The 22455-nt window shown below is 47.3% G+C and overlaps 3 protein-coding genes across 3 annotated transcripts in view; all 3 read right to left on the bottom strand.

Annotated features, from left to right (window-relative positions):
• Nucleotides 1-1843: 1843 nt before the first annotated feature.
• LOC307245843 (PI-PLC X domain-containing protein 1-like) lies at nt 1844-6154 on the bottom strand. Its single transcript, XM_080021542.1, has 6 exons — nt 6039-6154; nt 5433-5557; nt 4093-4218; nt 3526-3690; nt 3158-3341; nt 1844-3034 (listed from the first exon to the last, which is right to left on the bottom strand). Exons 1-6 carry the CDS (start codon nt 6139-6141, stop codon nt 2787-2789), a joined length of 951 nt encoding a protein of 316 aa, XP_079877668.1. The 5' UTR covers nt 6142-6154; the 3' UTR covers nt 1844-2786.
• A 1406-nt stretch (nt 6155-7560) lies between these two features.
• LOC307245432 (pepsin A-like) lies at nt 7561-10900 on the bottom strand (the record flags this gene model as incomplete). Its single annotated transcript, XM_080021002.1, has 9 exons — nt 7561-7698; nt 8294-8392; nt 8490-8631; nt 8722-8838; nt 9471-9667; nt 9960-10078; nt 10174-10291; nt 10402-10552; nt 10845-10900. 9 exons carry the CDS (start codon nt 10898-10900, stop codon nt 7561-7563), a joined length of 1137 nt encoding a protein of 378 aa, XP_079877128.1.
• Nucleotides 10901-11892: 992 nt separating this feature from the next.
• The window catches only part of pkd1b (polycystic kidney disease 1b), a gene marked incomplete at both ends in the record, with an annotated part of 28446 nt that continues 17883 nt past the window's right edge, over nt 11893-22455 (bottom strand). Inside the window, 13 exons of the mRNA XM_080021233.1 lie at nt 11893-12747; nt 12829-12940; nt 13400-13602; nt 13687-13821; nt 13922-14026; nt 18479-18661; nt 18848-19022; nt 19238-19438; nt 20003-20157; nt 20608-20805; nt 21142-21344; nt 21683-21849; nt 22267-22378. Coding sequence (XP_079877359.1) covers nt 11893-12747; nt 12829-12940; nt 13400-13602; nt 13687-13821; nt 13922-14026; nt 18479-18661; nt 18848-19022; nt 19238-19438; nt 20003-20157; nt 20608-20805; nt 21142-21344; nt 21683-21849; nt 22267-22378 — 2804 coding nt within the window. The remainder of the gene's footprint in view (nt 12748-12828; nt 12941-13399; nt 13603-13686; nt 13822-13921; nt 14027-18478; nt 18662-18847; nt 19023-19237; nt 19439-20002; nt 20158-20607; nt 20806-21141; nt 21345-21682; nt 21850-22266; nt 22379-22455) is intronic.

Raw genomic sequence — 22455 nt, 5'->3', positions numbered from 1 at the left:
TATGTCGTGAAATGTCAGCGCAACGCACCCGGTGATTACGCACACTTATGTCCTCGGCTGAACACAGTAGCTACCTAAGAATTTCTACTTGACCAACTAACTGATTCCTAAAACGTAATGCGGTAAGTCGAATACTATAGAATAAAATAAAAATATATCGAATAAAATCAAATAAAATAAAATAGAATAGATAAAGGGGGTAGGCTATATGTATACACAGATATGTGCATTAAAGTGGCATGTGAATAAAGTGAGGTAGTGTTTGTGAGATATACAGCACAGTATACAACAGTACGGCGCAGCAATACGGCAACGCCGAACAACCCAGAACAGTGACACAGTATGCGGTACAGTATGCTTCATACAGCACAGTAAGGTAGTGGAGCCTATGTGTGTGGCTCAGTGAGGACCCCTGGTGAGGTCAGCATTGACAGTCCTCATGGCGTGCGGGAAACAACTCCGTCTCAGTCTCTCTATTCTCGCTGTGTGACAGCGGAGGCGCTTGCCCGACCGCGGCAGCTGGAACAGTCCGTTGTTGGGTTGGTGAGGATCCTTCATGATCCTGCGGGCTCTGCTACTACACCTCCTGGTGTATAAGTCCTGCGGGGAGGGGAGTGTAGTTCCAGTGGTACGTTCAGCTGAAAACACCACCCTCTGCAGGGCCCGCCTGTCCTGAGCAGTACAGTTCCCAAACAAGGCAGTGATGTTGCCTGTCAGGATGCTCTCCACTGCCCCACAGTAGAAGGACTTGAGGATCCTCACCCAGACCCGGAAAGCAGCAGATCCTTTAAGTCCTGTAAGTTGTGAGGTGGGGCCCCATAGATCAGGCTTGCTCTTCCTGCACATCCCACAGATGCTCCATCGGACCCTAACCCCATCCACATGATGTTGAAGAAAACGTGATTCATCAGACCAGGCCACCTTCTTCCATCGCTCCATGGTCCAGTTCTGACGCTCACTTGTCCATTGGAGGAGCTTTCGATGGCGGACAGGGGTCAGCATGGACACTCTGACCGGTCTGTGGCTACACAGCCCCACACGCAGCAAGCTGTGATGCACTGTGTGTTCTGACACCTTTCTATCATAGCAGCATTAACTTTTTCACCAATTTGTGCTGCAGAAGCTCTTCTGTGGGATCGGACCAGATCGGCTAGACTTGGCTCCCCACACGCATCAATGAACCTTGGGCGCCCATGACCCTGTCGCCAGTTCACCGGTTGTCCTTCCTTGGACCACTTTTGGTAGGTACTAACCACCGCATACCGGGAACACCCCACAAGACCTGTCGTTTTGGAGATGCTGACCCAGTCGTCTAGCCATCACAATTTGGTCCTTGTCATAGTGGCTCAGATCCTTACGCTTGACCACTTTCCCTGCTTCCAACACATCAACTTCAAGAACTGACTGTTCACTTGCTGCCTAATTGTGATCCCCCGCATACTTCAGGGTCATTTGACGGCTTTCGACTTTTTTTTTTTTTTTCCCCCCCGCATCATTTGAAAGTGGAGAATCAGAGCTTCCAAACCATGTACTTGTAACCATGTAAATCAAGCAAATATTTTTATCTTGTTAATGACAAGGGGGTGGCAAACTGTGTTTCTGAGATAATCACCTTGAAAGTTTCGCCCAGACTTGGTTCATTCAGCCAGCTCCCAGAATGCAAATGGTGTTGGCGGACAAACAAAGCCTCATGGCTACTTAACATAATGCTGAATGGGCCAATCACTGCTTTGTTCTTGTGTTTTGAGGGAACGTTGAACAGCGTCATCAAAACACAACTATTTTTGTTTTTAAAAAAGCTTTTATTTAACAGTAAGAATATACAAGTTTTATAAAAGTGGGATTGTTTTGGAGTTTAAAAGTATGAACAACACAGCAAAATGTAGGGTCTATCAATAATATGTGTCTCGGAAAATCTGAAAATCACATCGTCACAACGGGCGTATCGTTGGTCTCCTCCGGTGGTTCTTGAAAATATTCATTTTCATCGTCACATTCAGGTTGAAATCCGGGATAATGTCAGATTCAACTGTCGGAGAACTGACTATCATCGGGGAAAATTAAGTCCAGTACACGCTGTTTACACTGACTTGGATCTATCGCACTGGCCAGATTAAGGTCCGTGATATGATTTAGATCTTCCTCCACCCGCTTCTCGTAATCAATAACAACAGAGTTTTCACAGACAAGTGAAACCTGATCCTCGTCTTGCTTACGGAACGTCCCCTCCATGTCAGTGTGTGTGTGTGTGTGTAAAAGTAGTACGATTTAAAGGTTGAATTCCATCAAAGCGGTTTCACATTGTGACTTCATATCACATGGAATATGGAGGAATGATCTTCACCTGGGGGCTCGCTTAAAAGGAAACGATCGATCGGCGTTGTTTAGCGTCTCGGTAAGTGAACTGCGTTACCCTATGTAATCTAACGGAAATATTTAACTCCACGGTTTAACATTTTTCTACTATTTATAAATCAAACTCGGTTTTGAAAATACGTTGAGATAAAAAAAAACAAAAAAAAAAAACAAACACACAAAGGAACACGAATCTGGAAAGATCTCGTTTTCCTTCAAGAAAGGTTTTTTCAACTTATTTGGCTGCTCCTGGCAATTTAAGAAATGCTAGAGTCGGCGGGTTTTGCTGCGGTGTGTAACTATTTATACCTGTGGGTGTGTGAGTGAGTGAGTGAATACCCTGAGTAATGTTTCCCCAACATAAGTCAATAACAAATCGGATTCCTTGGTAAAAAAATAGAAGTGGCTGGCTGTAACATTGTTCCAAGATTTTACCGATGCAGTATTTTGTCGTTGAGCTTGATGACGGTGGAGGAAAAGTCATCTTTATCCACCAAGTCGGAGGCGATGATGTTGACGCGCATGTCGCCGGCTCCGGGGGTTTGCGCCTTGGTCCAGTCCAGCAGCTCGGGCAGACTCTTGAGGATCAGCACCTTAAACGTCCTCCAGAAGAACACCACGTGCTTGAGCGCCTCGAGGTTCTCCGGCAGCGTCAGGTTCAAGCCGCAGACGAAGAAAACTGTCCGTGGCGGAGGGGGAAGAACAGATCAGCTTCATTCACCTCTGACCTGCCGCTGCACCTCAACTAGTTTCTCTATACACTCGCTTCTTAACTACATTCATTTCATAGCTCGTAACTCACCATTGTCAGGCCTGTGATCTCGCAGCTTATCGTCCAACGCCGACCTGACTTTAGAAGGGACCATGGTGTTACCGTAGAAGTAAGTGATGCTCTTCCACAATTCTGGGTGATTATTCATCGAAAAAGAGTCTGAGATAATAACGTGGCGTCCCGAATCCCAGCAGCTTTTCAGAGTAGGGTGGTTCTGTTTCCACACCATGGAAAGATCAAGATACAATTCAGATACAGCACTTCAATATGACATATTACTTAATTGTTTGCACCCACTACGCCGTCAACCACATTATTTGAAGGCCACGGTCACCCGCCCCGGGGTTGTCTTTGATGCATTTATTCGGCCACTCGTTCAAATCAACTAGCAACATTACCTGTCCTTCTGTTCTGGGAAGGAGCTTCTCCCCAAACAGAGTCTTGATGAAGTTGATGAGTTTTTCATGGACCTGCTCTTTTGTTTCTTTGAAGTGGGACAGCGCCAGGATCAGGATCTCCTTCGGGTGCCGCCCTGCCCAGTCGTTGACGGCCCTGAGAACAGTCTGCCGATTAAAATAATAAAAAGTTAGTTGACAAAGAAATTTGCACTGTGTGCCGAACAAATATATCTGCGTGTCATTTTCGGGACTCTCCGTGGTATTTGTGTCAGTACAAGAGCTGGCTATGCCGTTATTTATTTATCGATTTGACCACTAGGGCTTCTGAACCTGGGGTGGGGGGTGCATTTATTTTAGACACTCACTTCCTGCAGTGAATCAGCAACTTCACAAGAAATATTTTTTCTCAGTGTTCAGGAAAAAACGCCACTCATCGTTGAGTCAGTGCATCAAAATCGTCCAATATCATTTTAAGATGGTGATTCAATGTTTTGGAGAGACGCCAAATTTGACCCTGGGTCACTCTTAGCCACGTCAACACGCAGAGGGGCTCTGCCGTGGCCTCACCTCGACGTCAGACCGCGTGGAGAGGCCGTGGTAGAAGTAGAGCCGCGTGGGGTCGCTCTCCTTGTGCGCGATTCTCAGATCAAAGAAGCGAACGCCTTCATCCAGCTGTTTACAAATGTTCACCTCCTGGAGTGCGCGCGCGCGGGCACACACACACACACACACACACGTTATGTCACCATGACCATATAAAGTTGTGTGTGTAACAACATATGTAAATCTATGTAATCACATATCAGCACACAGTTAATTCACACACACAGACAGTATGCACTGTGAACTATCTAACGAGATAAACTGTACATTCATTCATTCCCTCGACCGTCACAGGGTTTGGCTCATCTTGAACACGTGCAAATCTGTGACACCAAACGGACCATATATTCTGACTCCCCAAAAGAAACTGTTGATTCCAGAGAGCTGCTCTTAAGCACATCTCTGGTCCAACCCTTGTACAAGATAATAAATTCACTTTGAGACCAAAACCTCTTTCCTCTTCATTGTTATCTAGAAAACAGGGCATTCAGAAAAATAATTACACACACATACACACACGCACGCACGCACGTGTTTGAGTTACTGCAGCTAAATGACTCCATCAGTTATTTGCACCGTAGTCTTCTCGTAACGAGGATAATCACATGGTATGTAAGCTGATAAAGCTAACTACAGTATATACAGTTTACACATTCATATCATTAGGATATACCCCTTGAAATGCATCATCTTGTAAAGCTACCAAACATGTTCACCAACTAGAGATGCACCGATTGCAATTTTCTTGGTCGATTACAATTCCAAAGTCTGACCTGCCGATTCAGATTTTCATTCAATTGTATGTTCGTAATAAACACACTAATAAATAACTTTTACATTTTGCCCGATCATTTTGAGTTTATATCCGCAATCGGAGAATTACAACATTACAATTTTTTTTTTAACATTTGGTCTGATCATATCGGCCGTACGTCCCATTTTACCTCAAAATGCGGCATTACACCTCCGTGGATAATAAAGTAGCGCCCAGTGAGATGCATATCAGTTGAGTGAGAGGAGAGCGAGGGCTTACAGAACTACAGGTCGTAGCATCCGGTCCAATCCAGGGGGTGTAGTTTGAATACCCAATAAATGTACGCTATTGTTTTGTAGCGACTGACTGTTTTGCGTACTTAAATTACGATTTAAAAAAAATATATCTATTTTTTTTTTTGGCATAGTTTCAGCTGCTATTTTGTACCTGGGTATTTTGACCAAGACTTGTGTGGTTGGTACACAAAATGCTTGCAGGTCACACACACACACACACACACACACACACACACACACACACACACACACACCTGAGTCTGAGCCCAGCTGTACACGAGGTGACGTACACAAGGCACATTGCTCATCGGTCTCAGCTGGTCAGGCTCCATTATGGATGAATTGATGTCCAAGTCATAACTCATTGTGTCGTGGCTACCTGAAAAAATATACATTACGCTGTATCATCGCCATTTATATTCTGCAACTATAAGCGCGCACACACACACACACACACACACACACACGTTTTGTTTTATTAAGTAGGAACCCAAAAAAATGCTCGATCGGAGTATATTTCAGATTCTTCGCAGTAACCTCCCTTTACCTTGACAGCTTTGCCCACACTCCCACCCCAATGGAACAAAACTCTCCGCCTCCTCGCACGTTAAAGTCTGGGAACCATCTTTCAGGAGGGTCGCGACACAGGCGGACACAGAGGTACCAGCTTTGTGGGGTGCTATTTTAAAAAAAATATATATAATAATAAAATAACATTTTCAAAACGCATATTATACGACTGAAGTATTTCAATTGTTCTGTTTATATATAGTATCGTGCGGCGTTCGTCCTGTTCTCCCCCGGTACCAAACAGCGACATAAAAACGGCATAAAAATGCGACAAAACCCGTGCACCTCACCGGGAATGGCCAGGTTCCAGAGGCAAACGTGCTGGAGTTGCTCCGGCAACCTCGACATCCAGTCCGAGTTAGGGAGTCCGGCCCCGGCCTCGGCCTCAGCCATGACGACGACGACAACACCAACACCACCACCTTCCAAAAGAGCACCGGGACACCACCAGGAAGGGAGCTCGTTCACGCGTCCAAACCGTGCAGCCGCCGCCGCGGTGTCACGTGACCGCGCGCGGCGCCGCCGCCATTGGTTGCGCGCCAGCGGCGGAGGCGATCCGGCGAGGACCTCCGACCGGGAGGACGTTGTGCAATGAAGGCTTCTTCTTCACACAAATTATATAATTGTTATTAGGACATGAAAAACTGTAAAATCCGACATGCCGCCATCGAAGTTTGATCCAGATCGGTCCATTATTTTGGAATCACTTAGGAAAAAAGTATTTTCCATAATTCCCACAACATGCGCAAGCAACAATATATATATATAATATATATATATATATATATATATATATATATATATATATATATATATATATTTACAGTGGTACTTTGACTTACGAGTTTAATTCGTTCCGTGACAGAGCTCGTAATTCAATCTGCTCGTATAGCAAATCAATGTTCCCCATTGAAATTAATTGAAATGCCATTAATCCGCTCCAGCCCCCCCCCCCCCCCCCCCCAACAAAAAGCACCCCAATTTTGTGTTTTTAAATAAGACAAATGTATTTATGAATAACAAATATTGTATAAAAACATAAAAAAACACAATACAAGAGAATGATCGCAGACGATGCCCTCCGTCACGCTATCTCCTGCGAGCTGCTTCTCCGTCCACCACACCGGCAACGGATTCTCCGTCTTTTCATGGACAGCGGTCCGCAGCTTTGACATTATTTTAACGCCCTAGGCTGGCGTGATACCTCTTATCGCCCCCTTCTGCTTCAGTATGGTACATATCGTAGAGGTACTACGCCCGTACTGCCTCGCCAGTTCCATCACACGCACACCTCGCTCATGCTTTTTCTATTATTTTGCGCTTTGAGTCAATGGACGTCATCCGCTTCTCGGAAAACTCGTATGTTAGTGCGCTCGTAACTCAAGGTACCACTGTGTGTGTATATATATATATATATACACTGTATATAAATACTGTATATATATATATATACATACTGTATATATATATATCTATATCCTGTATATATACATATACATATACACATATATATATATATATATATATATATAGTTGTTTTCATAAGCGGCATAACATTTTAGTGTATTTTGCCCATGCCCTCACCAAACAACCCAACTCAAGACCACACTCAAAACAAAAACAACCTTACAGGCTGAGTTGCTTCTAGTTTACTTTATTAAAAAGGAGGAAAAAGTACACGTCAAACTCATCAGACACTGCAACAAAGCGCAACAGATAACATATATTGCATGCGATTTAAAGAGGATTGTAGTAAGACGATTAATAACATGTTTAATTAAACCAAAAAGACATGGATCCTGGATCCCGGACTTATCGGGCCCGGGCCAGGCCCACCATGTTCTGGGCTCTGTTGAAGATGGAGTAATACTGTCGGATGAAGACGTCGCCCAGGATCCACAGGTTGCTGCCTCCGTTACCGAAGCCGGTGCGACAGCCGTAGTACCCAGTCTATGGGATGGAGGAGACAAGGTCAAGATGCAGTCAGAAATATATATATATATATATATATATATATATATATATGTTTTTCTCTTGATCGATTGGAGCTGATCTTTAAGATTAATATTAATTAATTAATATTTTTCCTTCTTTTTTTTATTCCTAGTTATTTCAATTTATATATGTTTTACAAGATTTTTGCTTGATACAATCCAGTGCTTTGTGCCCCTCAGTTCATTTGAATCAGCGTGAGAGGAATCACTGAAGCACTGAATCATTTTAGACTGTAATCCAGGGATAGTCTATACAAATTAACCGCATGACTCTATATTATAAATCGTTTTTGATTCGTTGATCTACAGTTGTTAATCCAAAGTAAACATCCTCACATTTTTTCTCACAATTTACCTGATTAATTAATATTATATTAGTACGAAAGGTATTACTACTGTATTAACAATAATAATAATAATATGGATAATAGTACTAATGATAATAACATTAACAGTACACTTTTTTCACTGTTTTATTGAGGCAGAAGGCTACACACACACACACACACACACACACACACACACACACACACACACACACACACACTTACCCGGCGGACATAGGCGGGGGCTGGGATGGTGAACTCTTGTCCGTGGATATGGAAGGTCACAGCAGGCATTTGGTAAATGTTGTTACAGTTGACAACATACTGAGAGAATGGGGGTGGGGGGGAGCGTGGTAAGAAAGAGTAAGAGGAGCCATTGCCATTCCGTTTGCCTTGTTTGACTGATACCCGTGATACGTACGTCTCCGTTCTGGCCCATGGCGCCGACCCGGCGGTTGATGTTGCCGATGGCGTTCTGGGGGCCGACGACCAGGGACGTGCCCGTGTCCACGATGGCCTGGCAGCCGCCGTTGCAGGCCACCACCTGCCCGTTGACGGTGACCCTGGAAGAGACATAGGTATGGTCACGGACTGTCATTAAAAAAAACCCACTCCGCCGTCACAAACACCTTCTTGGTCTCTCCGATCTCTACCTGTCCACGGTGATCTGCCAGTAGAGCTCGCTGGAGAGAGGGATCCAGGAGATGGAGCCGTAGTAGTGGTTGGGGTCGACGCCACCGAAGGTCACCACGCTGCCCGCAGCGGAGTTACTGCAAAGCCAGACGGAGAGAGAGAGAGAGAGAGAGAGAGGGAGAGAAAGAGAGAGGGACAACTTACTGATAGATAATCCCTTAACCCTGAGCCTGACCTCATCCCCCTTCCTACCTATGGATCAAACATTAGCATTAAGCTGCAGTTTGCCGTTCTGGCGATGACTTGCCATGGACAGACCTCTTCACAATCACAATCAGATCCGTTTTTATTTTCGCCGTGTACGTTAAGGAATTTCTTCTGTTGAGGTTTGGTGCACTTCAGCACAGACCATAAGCATTAAAAAAGAAAAAGCTTAACAAAAAAAGGAGAATAAGAAAATAAGAAAATAAAATAGGATTAAAAACAACAAATTAAAATTAAAATGTCAAATTTTTACAAATAGGCAAAAATACAAAACTGAAATATTCAGATGTTTAAGATATACAAATCTACAAATGAGACACTATGAACATTACCAATCATTGTTATGGCATATAGGTTATAAATTATAATTGAATTATTATTATGTGCTAACTAACTTATTATAGGACGTACAGTCACTCTTTATAGGCTATAGAATTTTATGTGAATTTTGTGCCCTCAGATGTAGGTTTTTAAAAAAGTGCCCCTGCCCACGTCCCGTCCTTACGGGCTCAGGTAGACAGAGAAAATGTCCTGGTTGATCAGATTCTCCTTCATCATGTTGTCAAAGACGGGAGTGGCGCCGGAGGCAGCCAGGCGGGGGTACGCCAGGCCCAGGATGCCATCAGCATGCATATGCTGCATAAAGGGAGCCTCCGTCTGACTCAGGCCAAAGACCTGGTTGCGCACGGGGAGCCCTCCGACCTGCCAGCCAAACACAAAAGAAAGCATTGAGATAAACACACACACACAGAGTTGGTATTGTAATGTTGAAGGGCCTGAGGCAAAAATTTAATGAGTTTTTTGACGCAATTAATCACTTGAATGAACAGTTACTTGAGAAGGTACTGCGACACCTCACACATATACCTGACTCCCGCTCTGCTGTAATTTGGTGTTTTTATGCTTTCTTTTCTCAGACCCAGAGGGATTGTAGTAGCTCATCATCAATGCAGCACTTCAATCAGACCCTAATTTGGGTTTTGACAGTGCTTACCATCACGGTGTCGTAGCCCAGGAAGCCGGTCATGCTGCCAGTCCCATAGTGAATGCTGAGGGGTCTGCCGGCGTTCCTGTAGGTGCTGCTGGCACGAGGGTTGAATTTTTGATGATTGTCTGAAAGAAAGACGTAAAGTCAAACCCCGCCAAAAATCAAATGATATAAGAAAGAGTTGTTTGTTGTCGCGTTGTTTTTTTTTTTTGGTACATACTGCAAGCTGGGGTGTTGCAGTAGACGGAGGGCACCCACAGGTTGGAGGAGCCGGAATCGAAGATGACCTTGAAGGACTGAGGAGGAGTTCCGATGGAGATGATTCCGTAATAAGTCAACTGGAGTGGGGGGGCAGAGGAAAAGGGTTGAGGGAGACGATGAGAAAGAGCTGGTTCCTCCACGACGGGAGTCATCTATTTATTTATTCACCCAGTCATTTGCTACTTACATCAGCATCATTGGTCATGGACTCAGTGGCCACAGCGAAACTCTGGTCGAACTTGATGGTGGGGTTGTAGGGGTACTTCAGGCGGTACTCCTCCCACAGTCCCTGCTCCTCCAGGGTCTCTCTGGCAGACTTGCCCTTCTCCAGAGGGATCCTGGTCAACATGGGTTCAAAGTGGTTTAAATGTTACCAGTGCTCTATTTTACATGAGAACGGTACACTATACCATTCCCTTTCTAAACCCTTGACTGGTGATATTTCAGAAAATATAAACCGTCAATCTCCTGTGACCAGCTGACTTCATGGTCATTCCTCTAAAACGGAATAACAAGGCTTTTCGACAAAAGCGCAAGAGCTGAAATGTTTCTTTCTAATTTCTCGATTTGAGACGTGGTGAATGTCAATTATGATTACTCGGCAGGGCTTGTGGGGTCGAAGACACTTACTGGACAAGGCACTCGGACAGTGCCACCATGGCACACACCAAAAGGACCCACTTCATTTTGTCGGTTTTGTTGTCAACTGCAATGGAGCACATGCCTCAGTCATTCAGAACAACACAGAATCTGTAGTCTAGCACAGCAGTACATCTATGAGAAATGCCTACGAGACAACCAATGCAGTGAATCGGAGCGACTGCGGGAACAAAAGCAGAGGCCCATTAAAGATGCCGATTGGTGGCCGTCTGGGAGAGACTCACCTGAAACTCCAAAAGGCTGAATAACCACGGAAGATGCACGCTTCCCTTTTATACAAACGGGCTGACTATAAGGAAATGCACACAGGTAGTTTCCACTGCAAGTGATAAGTGATGAAATAACGCTTGACCTCAACCTCAATGTCAACCCCCGTAATTACAAATGTAAAGGAACCTTCAGCTAGTGTTTGTTTATAGAGGTTATAGAATGCCTTGCTTGAGGCGCTGCCTTGATAAGCAACAATGTCCCGTCAAGGGCAGTTGGACGGCGTGCCAGGCTCCCGCATGCTGATTCCAATTGGAAGACCACGTCCTTGAGGGTTAATAATAATACTCGGTCGGTGTACTGCACATCTGCATCTACAAAAGCTTTGGATACGTTCCTCGTGTTTCCTCGCGAACCAGCCAAGCAACGGGGTCAGCGATAACCCTCATTAGGCGATAACCCTCATTTGTTTACACTCGTATCCACGTGGAAAGATCTTTTGCTTATGCATTGTTGAAAGTGGGGACTACTGTTGATATAAGGATTAGAGCACTCTGTAATCATCCTAAATATTTCCGCAGTACATAAGCGTGCAGATAGAAAACAATGGCGTTTCATATTCTAGTCTGGTTAGGACCACAATTATTTTAAATAAGCAAATCCTTCCATGTGGTTCATCTTTATTTTTCAGTAATATCCTCTATATCGTCTCTTCTACACAAGTTGGTTTTGTTATAAAAGGAAAAAAGGAGTCAACAGTGAAAACTTGTCTCATGAGTTAGTTATTCATGGTGTTATTCAGGTCTGTCAGTTAGTCTTGGTTCTCTGAGCCCTCAGAGATCCAGGCCTTTCTTTTGACAGGTGCGCCATTGTTGAAGTGGCGCCTGATTCCCTCCTCACTCCTGGGCCTGCTTTTTGTTGTCAGGCCCCCGCTGTTTCCTCCATCCCCACACCCAGCAGCTCCACCTGGAGCCCTCAGAGCTGCATCGGCTGAATGGGAACTCCCCGAATGCCAGGCTCTCCTTCTGGGGAAACTTCCGATGCCAGGGATCCTGGCAGGGAATGGCCCCTGGTCCAGCACGGCCTCTGAGAGGTGAGTCTGCAGCCCAGAGGATTCAGAGTAGGAGCACCGTGAACAAGGGAGGAGCGGGGCAGAAGGGGTGGATTGAAGGGTTGGAGGGTTGGCGGAAAAGGAGGACGGGAGGAAGATCCGTGGCCTGTGGGGGTTAACCAATCCTATCTTCCTAGTCCTGACAGACCCTCCTGACCCCCCTGCTTCTCCTCCCTGCTCTCTGGACCTCGTCCTTCCCCCGGGGATCTCCTGCTGTCTATTATTCATCCCGTTCCTCCTCCTACTCTCCTTCGCTCTGCTCTGAGTCTCCTCCAGTCGGATCTCCAGGTCACAGAGGTCGTCCATAAGCTGGTTGACACAGTCAAAGCGAGCCAGCAGGGTGTTGACGCAGGGCAGCAGTTGGTCGAGGTGGTGTTGGATGTCTGAACCGGGCTCCAATGAGGACGAGTCGTCCGACCGCATGGAAAGGGCCGAGGACGAGGAGCGGGGGGACGGGGACAGGGAGATGGAGGGGGTGATGGTGGAGAGACACGACACCCTGGAGGACCTGGAAGGAGGGGCATCCATGCCTTCAAACTTCACCCTGTGCCTGAACTGGAAAGAGAGAGATTGGATCAAATGGTCAAGGCTGATACAACTTCCAGAGATTCCTCCAACAACCAATGTGCTCTCTACCTCTTTAGCCTTACTGAGCCCCATCCAAAGCTTCAGTCTCTTGATGAAGAACTCCACCATCTCGTAATCCTGTGGTTCCATGGCTGGACGGTACATCTCTACCTGCACCAATCTACCACACAACGACAATGTAAATAATTTATTCTGAATTTGCCATTTCTCACTAAAGAAGGACATTCAAAAGCAGGAATTTTCATATTTGTGACAGCGTTTGCTGTCATGGCCAATAAACTCCAGAGTTGGAAAGCTGGTTCAGAAAATAAAATTTGTCTCCAGGATTTAATCAGTAAACCATAAAGATTTTCCTATTAATCAACAGTCTGGTGATGACTTTGTTATAAGTAGATCAATTCATTGCATGAAGAATCTTATTTTCCTTTGCCTGAACTACAGATGCTCATATTTCCTTGGCAAATCTACAGCTAGAACTGTGGTTTTATACATATGACTGTGCTTGATATGAATTAACGTGTCAAAGCCACGGACCAGTGATCAAAACACACACAGACCCATATAGTTTCAGAATGTGTTCTTTCCTTAACCTCCAGACTGCTTTGTCACTTATTTCTACCTGTAGGTACGGATGAGAACGGCTCCGCAGAGTCTGGCCAGTAACCAGAGGCCTCCCCCCGTCAGCAGCATCCCGTAGAGGGGGCCCAGGACGGGGTGGGCCCGGCACAGCCTGCGGAGAACCAGCCGGCCACGCAGGAGAGACAGTGCAGAGATACCCGCCTGCCGCACCGATCCAAAATCATCCGCCGACATGAAGAAGAGCTGAGAGTAAAGGGGAAACAGATACGATAAGTAAAAATTAGTTGTTCAAGTGTTTCGGTTGTGTTGTGTGTTTCGGTTGTGTACCATGTGTCCGGTATGGGCGCAGGCCAACAACAGCAGCAGCAGCAGGGCGGTCCCAGCGCTGAGCTCCTTCCACGCCGAGCGCAGCACTCTGCCGATCAGTACCCACCGCCGCACGAAGCGCAGGGTGCCCAGCAGCTGGAGCACACGGCGGAAACAGCACACAAACGCGAGCGTGAGGGCCTACTGAGTTTGACGTGAATGCCTCGTACCACCAGAAGCAGCATTGTCATGGTACCTTCAGAACCAGCAGTGTCAGGAGCAAGGCGGCAAGCTGGGAAGACTTGGCAGCCAGGGCGGCGACGCTGTGCAAGTCCAAAAAGTCTTCTGGTCGTGACCGGAGCTAGAATGTTAAGGATACATGTGTTAATGACCACACTAATGACCACGCTATGTCCGTCCCCAGGACCTACACGGGATTCGCCGGGTCCTCAGCCCGTCACAGTGCCCTGGAGGACACCCCAGGGGGGGCAACGTCCGTCCCCAGGATCCACACAGGATTCGCCAGATGCCCAGCCCGTCATGGTGCCCCGGAGGACAATGTCAGGGGTGGCGCTTTGTCCAACCCCAGGACCTAAGCGGGATTCGTCGGGTCCCCAGCTTGTCCCGATGCCCCGGAGGACAATGTCCGGGGGGGAGCTATGTCTGACCCCAGGACCTACGCAGTTCCAGGTTCTGTGGTGCTGCTGGACGCTCTCTCCCCTTCCCGTGCTGTCCCCTCTCTGTCCCTCGTCAGCTCCCAGGGCGGTGCTGCCGTGGGAAATCAGGGAGCTGTGCAGACGCCTAGCAAGGGGTGCGGACACTGCGGGCGGCCTGGCCATGACCGACACGTCTGTCCTCAGATGGAACTCGGCCAGGTGGTCCGGGTCGCCGGCCTGCCGGACCCCTCCTCCGGTACCAGTAGGGCTACAAGGGGGTAGACATCAGGCTTTGCTGGACTCGGGCTAATAGCTGACGATGGTCCAGCAACACCTGGTTCGACCCAGGCTTTGGTGGAGGTGTCACAGATTTAGTTTTGTTGTGTGCATGGGGATATTCACATTTATCCGATGGTCCGGCTCAAATTCGTCAAGGCATAGGGTACAGGCTGTGGTTAGTTCCCACCTGTCGCATTCCCTGATTTTGGGCACGTGTTGGTCAGGGTTTGATGCATTGATGAACGAGGCTGGGGGAGTGCATTCACGGCCGGTAGGGAAATGTGAGTGTTACGTGGCGCACGGTGACGTGGAGTGGTTGTCGGCGGGCGACGGGTGCGGGGCAGCAGGATCCCAAGTAGGGTCTCCCGTGGTCCCTTTAACCTTCCCTATCGACTATTTTCCACTGGAGCAGTCGCGAGATGACACCCTACGCGTGGCCTTTGGGGGGTAGTTAAAATCAATGGCGTATTGACGCGCCCAGACACCGTGCTCACTCACCAGTATTTTTCAGTGATTAGGGACAGCTTATATTGAGTGAGCCCCAACCCTCAGACAGGAGAGGAAATAACCCAGTTGTTGGTGCCGAAGAGCCGCCAGGAAATGCTCTTCCAGGCGGCTCACCATAACCTGATGGCCGGTCACCTCGGTCACGAGAAAACACGACAGCGGATAATGGCCCGCTTCTATTGGCTGGGCATTTGGGCAGATGTGCGTAAATGGTGCGCTGCATGTCCTGAGTGCCAGTTAGTCAACCCTCCGGCTATGCCAAGAGCGCCATTGAGACCCCTCCCCTTAGTCGAGGTCCCGTTTGAAAGACTCGCTATGGACCTCATCGGGCTGTTAGACTGCAGTGACTGCGGGTATCATTTTGTGTTAGTCCTAGTGGATTATGCAACCCGGTACCCAGAGGCAGTGCCTCCGTGCAGCATTACGGCCAAAAGTGTGGCGCAGGCGCTGTTTCAGGTCATCTCCCGTCAATCCCGTTGGGATTCCGAAGGAAATCCTGACCGACCAGGGCACTACCTTTATGTCACGTACACTTTACGAACTTTACGAGTTACTGGGCGTCTGCTCAATTCGGACCAGCGTTTACCATCCCCAGACTGACGGCCTGGGGGAGCGGTTTAATAAAACACTGAACAACATGATTCAAATGTTAATTTACGATGATAGCCATAATTGGGACAAGTGGTTGGACCCCCTGTTGTTTGCGGTGCGGGAGGTTCCCCAGGGCTCCACGGGATTTTCTCCCTTTGAACTCTTCTTTGGCAGGAGGCCCCAGGGGGTGGTAGACCTCATTAAAGAAAACTGGGAGTAAAGTCCTAGCACCAGTAAGAACGAAATACAGTCTGTTATGGACCTGAGAGCAAAGTAACGCGTTGATTCGGCCATTATCACAGGAGAATTTGCTCCAGGCTTAGGAACGTCAACGCCTCTTATACGGCCGGGGGGCTCAACTCAGACAATTTGCACCAGGAGACAAGGTGTGAGTGTTGCTCCCTACGTCCAGCTCTAAATTGCTCGCGAAGTGGCAAGGGCCTTTTGTAGTCACACGGCGGGTTAGCGAGGTCGATTATGAGGTAGAACGATCTGACAGGCAGACACGCCCCCTCCCACCATTATTAAAAGAATGGAGGGAGGGGGCGTCCGTGGCACTGGTTACGGCAGTCATTTAGCGAGATGAATCGAGGCCAGCGGTTTAAAATGCGGCTGATTATACCACGGCCCTGTTAAGTGACCATCTCTCTCCGTCCCAGAGGGCGAACGTCGATGCACTTCAGCATCGCTTCTCTGATGTTTTCTCCTGCCTACCAGGCCTCACGTCCCTCATACACCACCATGTGGAGACGACCCCGGGGGTGAAGGTGCGCTCTCAGCCGTATCGCCTGCCCGAACACAAACACAACATCGTGCAGGCAGAATTAGAGGCCATGCTGGACATGGGTGTAATAGAGGAGTCCACGAGTGACTGGTCTAGTCCCATCATGCGGGTGGGTAAGCCTGATGGGTCAGTACAGTTCTGCGTGGACTACCGAAGGGTGAACGCGGTGTCCAAGTTTTACGCCTACCCAATGCCCCGGTCGATGAACTTCTCGACCGGTTAGGTACAGCTCGTTTTTTCACGACACTGGATTTAACCAAGGGCTACTGGCAGATTCCCTTGTCTCAAGAAAAAATCTGCGTTCTCCACGCCGTTTGGCTTATACCCCAGATACCTCTTTGGTATCTGGGGTACCACTTGGGCAAAGCCCTGGTCCAACCACAGCTAGATAAAACTGCTGCGGTCACAAACACGCCAAGACCCAAGACCAAGAAGGAGGTGAGGCAGTTCTTGGGGCTGGCTGGTGACTATAGGAGGTTTGTCCCCAACTATTCAGAGCTAACCAGCCCCTTGACAGACTTAACTCGAAAAGATGCTCTAGATTCGGTCCAGTGGTCAGAGAAGTGCCAGCAAGGGTTTGCAAGGGTAAAGTCAGCTCTCTGTGGGAAGCCAGTGCTGTTTAACCCTAACTTCTCTCTCCCTTTCTGTCTGCAGACCGACGCGTCGAACAGAGGGCTGGGCGTACTCTTGTCCCAGGAGGTTGAGGGGACCAAGCGTCCGGTGCTCTACCTCAGCTGCAAGCTCTCAGAGCGGGAGTCGAGGTACAGCACGGTGGAGAAGGAGTGTCTCGCTATCAAATGGGCAGTGGGTTCCCTCCGCTCCTACCTCCTGGAATGAGCTTTCACCCTCTGACCACGCCCGCTGCAGTGGCTCCACTGTATGAAGGACACAAACGCCCGGATCACCCGGTGGTACCTGGCTCTCCAGCCCTTTAACTTCCAGGTGGTCCACAGGTCGGCGGCGCAGATGGTCGTGGCTGACTTTCTCTCCCGCTCTCGGGGGGGCACTGGGGGGGGTCGGCTGTCGGCCGGACGGCTCCCCGGCCTAAGGCGGACGGTGGGGGTATGTGGCGGACAAAGATGCGTGGTCAAGCACCAGCTGCAGACAACAGCATGGTTCCCTTTTCCGGCGGCCACCAAGCTGCCTCGAATCGACTCAATCAGCGCCCGCCATGCTGGGCCGATTTGGTCGATTGGGTGGATTGGGTCGATTGGTCCGTCGATTGGTCTGACTCTTAACATTTTATTTTGTCTTACAGGGGAGATCGGCGCACAGGCTCACGAGCAGCCTGGCAGAGGAACTATAATTGACTGTAATTGACTATAAGGACCATAATTGACCCGATTATTATAAGACTCCTCAGTTATATATATATAATTGTGGCCTGCGTGCCACATATTGAAATGGATAATAAAACACTCGGCATGTCAGCACACCACGGCCAGAAAGACTCTACCTCCCTCACAGAACCATTACCTGTGGGAAGAGACCCCCACAATTTATTATTATTATTATTATTATTATTATTGTTATTATTATCATTATTATTATACATTTTATTCATACAACACCTTTCATACATGAAATGCAAAATGCATGAAGTGCTTCAACAAAATCATGGATAAAAGGAAAACAAACTGAAGAATGGATGCACAGCAGACAAAACACAACTGAAAAGAAAGTCAAGCGTCAAGATAATGCAAATAAAATACAGAAATATAAAAAGGAAAAAATAATAGAAATCTGCTTTCGAGGAAGATTCAAGAAGTTTTTGCATGTTCTGAACAGATGTCCGTCATAATGTATTTTATTAGTAATGTAGAGTATAATGACCTATTATATTATTAGTATTTTACCGTATTTGAAACTCTTTTGAGTTTGTTTACTTCCAAAACATATCAATATCAGGTTAGGAACAAATGTGATTATGCATTTCATGCTGTGTATGTCCTTTTTTTTTCCATCAAGAGATTTTTGAGGTATAGCGTTTTTTTACTTGGCGGGCACAGGAGGAAGCCTGCTGCAGGAAGTTCAGTTGCAGTATGGCCGTCGCCAGGGACAGGAAGGCCTGGCAGAGCTGGAGCAATCGCAGGCCTTGGCGCAGGTACTGGGAACGCTCAGCGGCCAGAGCCCAGAGTTCCCATCCCAGGAAGAGGAAAGCCGAGGTGAGGAGGAGAACCTGTAGGAGTCGGGAGCGGATCACTAATATCCTTTTTTTATTGTATATTATTATATCATATTTTCTACTTTAATCATTCAGAAATTACAGTGTTTCAGTATTGTGACCAGGATCTCTCCAGGATTCAAATAGTTCAATTTAATACTTTTTTTTTTCTGTGTTTTTTCTGTGCTTTGAATATTTTACCGAAAGTGCCAGCTGCAGGTCAGGTCCGGAGGAGGAGGGAGGGATGAAAAGGGGATGTATGGAGAGAGAGGGGACGACTCTCTGCGCCTGAACCCACTCCAGTCGAACGGACACACACACGAACAGAGCAGACTCCCGGTGGTAGTGTGTGAAGTGGACAAGAAGAGTTTCAAACCTGTCGGGATCGAAAGAGACAAAATTCAATTTTTGGGTAGCTGAGTTATTATCTCCAGCATCAGCATATTGAGGAGATTTAAGGATTCATATTGTATTTCTTCCAATAGGGTGATGCAGGGTGATCCCATGATATCCCATGATGCAGAACAGCATCATGGGATATCCCAATAAGTTAGACCGGAGTGCAGGTAATGGTTCTAGTAAAAAACTCACTGTGCCTTGGCCTGGTCTGCCGTGCGCAGCTCGACGAGGAGGTGACGTGTCGCCATGCTGCTGTTTCCAAGGGAGACCGTCTCCAGGGCGAAGAGGGGATGAGTGCGCTGTAACCGTGGTAAACCTACAAGCCGCAGGGCCGGGTTCTGGTGGAGGTGGGGCACCAGTATATGGTCCATCCACTGCCAGGCGTCCCACCAGCTGCACGGAGATCGATCACGCATTAAAATGTTTGTGCTTAATGTTTATTAGGACGAGATACAACAAGATAAGACTGTATTCATGTGTTGCAGCAGCAAAGTTGACAAAATAGCAGTAAAAAAAAAATGGATATGGGAAAAAATTTAATGAAATAGAAAAATAAAATAAAATATGCACACATCTAAAGCATAGTATATGATGCTACTGGTTAATGTGCTGGTATAGTAAATATATGTAGGCCATATTGTATAAATTTATCTATCTATAGTGGTGAGATAGCAGTATAGTAGTGAAAATAATTATTATCATAACAGCAATCTCGGTAATAACAACAATAATAAGGATAATAATACTAATGGAAATAATAATGATGTGGATAATAATAAGTAGTAAAAAAATGGTAGTGCCACTGATAATAATAAATGTATAATTATAAATGCAAAGAAAAATAATACTGTAAATACTGTATGTAATTTTTCACCTCAGAAGTACCTTACTGCAAGTGCAATCTGTGTTTAGTGTGAGCTTGGTGTTGGTGGTGTAGTTTGACAGTGTTTCTCTTGCCCTTTGAGTGAGGTGAGGTTGGCGTGGCCCCTGGGGGCCTGGTGGAGGGTCCGTCTGACGCTGGACAGCAGCAGTCGGCCCTGCCGGTCCTCCAGGACACCCTGGTAGTTCACCAGCAGCACCAGCAGCAGGAACAGCAGCTGACACACACAGTGCTACGGGTGAAAAATGAAATTAAAACAATAAAACATTGAGAACACATGGGCCCCAAATTGTGTCTCTCTCTCAATAAAAATGATAATTCATCAATAAAGAAAGAAACAAACAAACAAATTAATACATAAATAAACAAATAGATGGATAAATAAATAAATACATTTATAAACAATAATAATACCAGATATATTTCTGATCAAACGATCTACTATCATTCCTCACCAAAGTATTTCTCTTGAATTATTGCTCGTGAATAGTTTAGTTTAGGGCAATGATAATCAATTGTCCCTTACTGCCTGCCCCTACATCAAATATAAGGCCAATTTTATTAATATGTTCACATAAAAGACACTGAGGCCATATTTCAATTCAATTAGACATGTAGTTCTTAATCACAACCCCAGTTTCCCTGCCTTGGTGAAATGACCAGTCTCAGTCCTAGTACGTACCTTCATGAGGGAGCGCAGCGCCCTGACTTTGCGCGCCTCCGCCCTGGCCTGCAGGAGGCCGAACCCACAGGGCGGACGGACCTTGTTCCCCTGCTCCACCTCAACCCTCCTCACCGTGGACTCCTGCGCCAAAAGGTCTTCCACCTCCGCATCGACCGGCCGCCACAACGCCGTGTTCAGCACAGCCTGGGCAAAAACCTGCACATGGGACAGACGTGAAGGGAAGGGCGGATGAAAGGATGAGGGGTCATTTCGGTGTTTCTTTATTTGATGAGGCTTAGAAGGCCAGATACTCTGCTCAAACAAAAAGCATAAGCATGGATAAGCTTTAAGGCACCTGAAGACCCTAACCAAACAGTTTATCTATCTATCTATTGGTCCTTTTCGAAGAGTCTTAAGGTAAGCTACAGAATGGCACTTTGGCTTATCAAGGCTGCCCCAATCGCTAGCCTTCTATGTTGCCTTTCGATCCCAGCATCACAGAAGTTTGGCAGTATTTTGACAGAAAAACAGGATGCAACATTGAAGCCTCACCTTGAGCGGCTCCAGCACCAGAGCGGACGCCAGGAAGGCAGACAGAGCCGAGACGAGCCACATGAGCAGCACCGTTCTCGGGAAGCGGCTGCCATAGAGGCCGACCACCGCCAGGCATGCCGCCAGCACCACGGCCGCCAGGGGGTAGACCACACACAGAGCCCACGGGGGGAGCGCCCAGCCCGGCGGACGACGGGCCACACCTTGGGGAGCGGAGAGCAAGAGGGTCACAGGGACGGTAGTGTCAGTACGTCGTCTTCGGGTGGATCGTCCTTTTTACTTACTGTGGCGTGTCGATGGGATGGTTTGAGCAGCCACACCTGATCTGGAACTAGTTGATTGGGTCAGGGTGGCTGCATACCTGTTGCTCATTGGTTGGGCTAACGAGCAACAGGTTAAAACCCCCATCCTCACACTCACTCAGGATAGGAGCCCTGTCATGACATATTCCATCTGCCTCATCGACGTCTGTGTCTCTGGGCCAGAGGGCCCTGAAAACGTCACTTGGGTGGTGTGCGGAAGGCAGAACTGCTCCACTCACCAATGCGGGTTACAGAAGGGGAGCGCATGGGGTCGGGGGACGGGCTCGGGAGGAAGGTGCTGGCCACGGAGCCGAGCGACAGAGTGGAAGGACACCTGTAAAGAGAGCTGGAAGAGGCCGGGACGAGCTGGGGCTTATCTGACCAGTTGCTGCAGGAACCGCTCCGGCTAAAGGTACGCAGAACAATAAAAGGCAAAGTTCACGGGAAAGGCATTAACAGAAGAAGTTTGCGTCGAGACAAATAATGGAATTTCCAGCAAGTTTTTCCCGTCTTGAGCTGTGTATTATTTGCGTTTCATACAGTTGTCAAACTATACCTTGCTCAGGAATGCTCTCTCATGTTTCTGTGCTTTTGAGTTAACAGAAAACTCTGGTATATTTTCACCTAAGACTTATTTTTCAATCATTTGGGAGTCAATCCAGTGATTGGTAACAAAGCATTTTAAATTGATCCAGTATTGAGAGAATTGCTTGACTGCTTGCCTGGTGTTTCAGTGGAATTTTGAACACATTATACAATTCAAGAAGTGTATTAATTAGCTGTTATCAGTCTGGACCGCAAATGTTGCTACATGGGGGCCTACGTGTTTGAGAACGAGGAGGTGGTCCTGGGGGAGTCGCGCCCACTGTCGGAGGTGGAGGCACTGACGTCCACCTCCGCCGTGTCGGCCGCTATCGATCTCAGCAGGTTCTCCTCTGATGAGGTGAAAAAAAAAAAAAAAGTGAAAGGAAATCAGACAAACATGATGGTTTCAAGGTTCCACCATTTACTC

Source organism: Zeus faber (assembly GCF_960531495.2).
Source record: "Zeus faber genome assembly, chromosome: 20".
Classification (NCBI taxonomy): domain Eukaryota; kingdom Metazoa; phylum Chordata; class Actinopteri; order Zeiformes; family Zeidae; genus Zeus; species Zeus faber.
The sequence above is the reverse complement of the archived record's forward strand: the minus strand, read 5'-3'. Positions and strand labels throughout refer to the sequence as shown.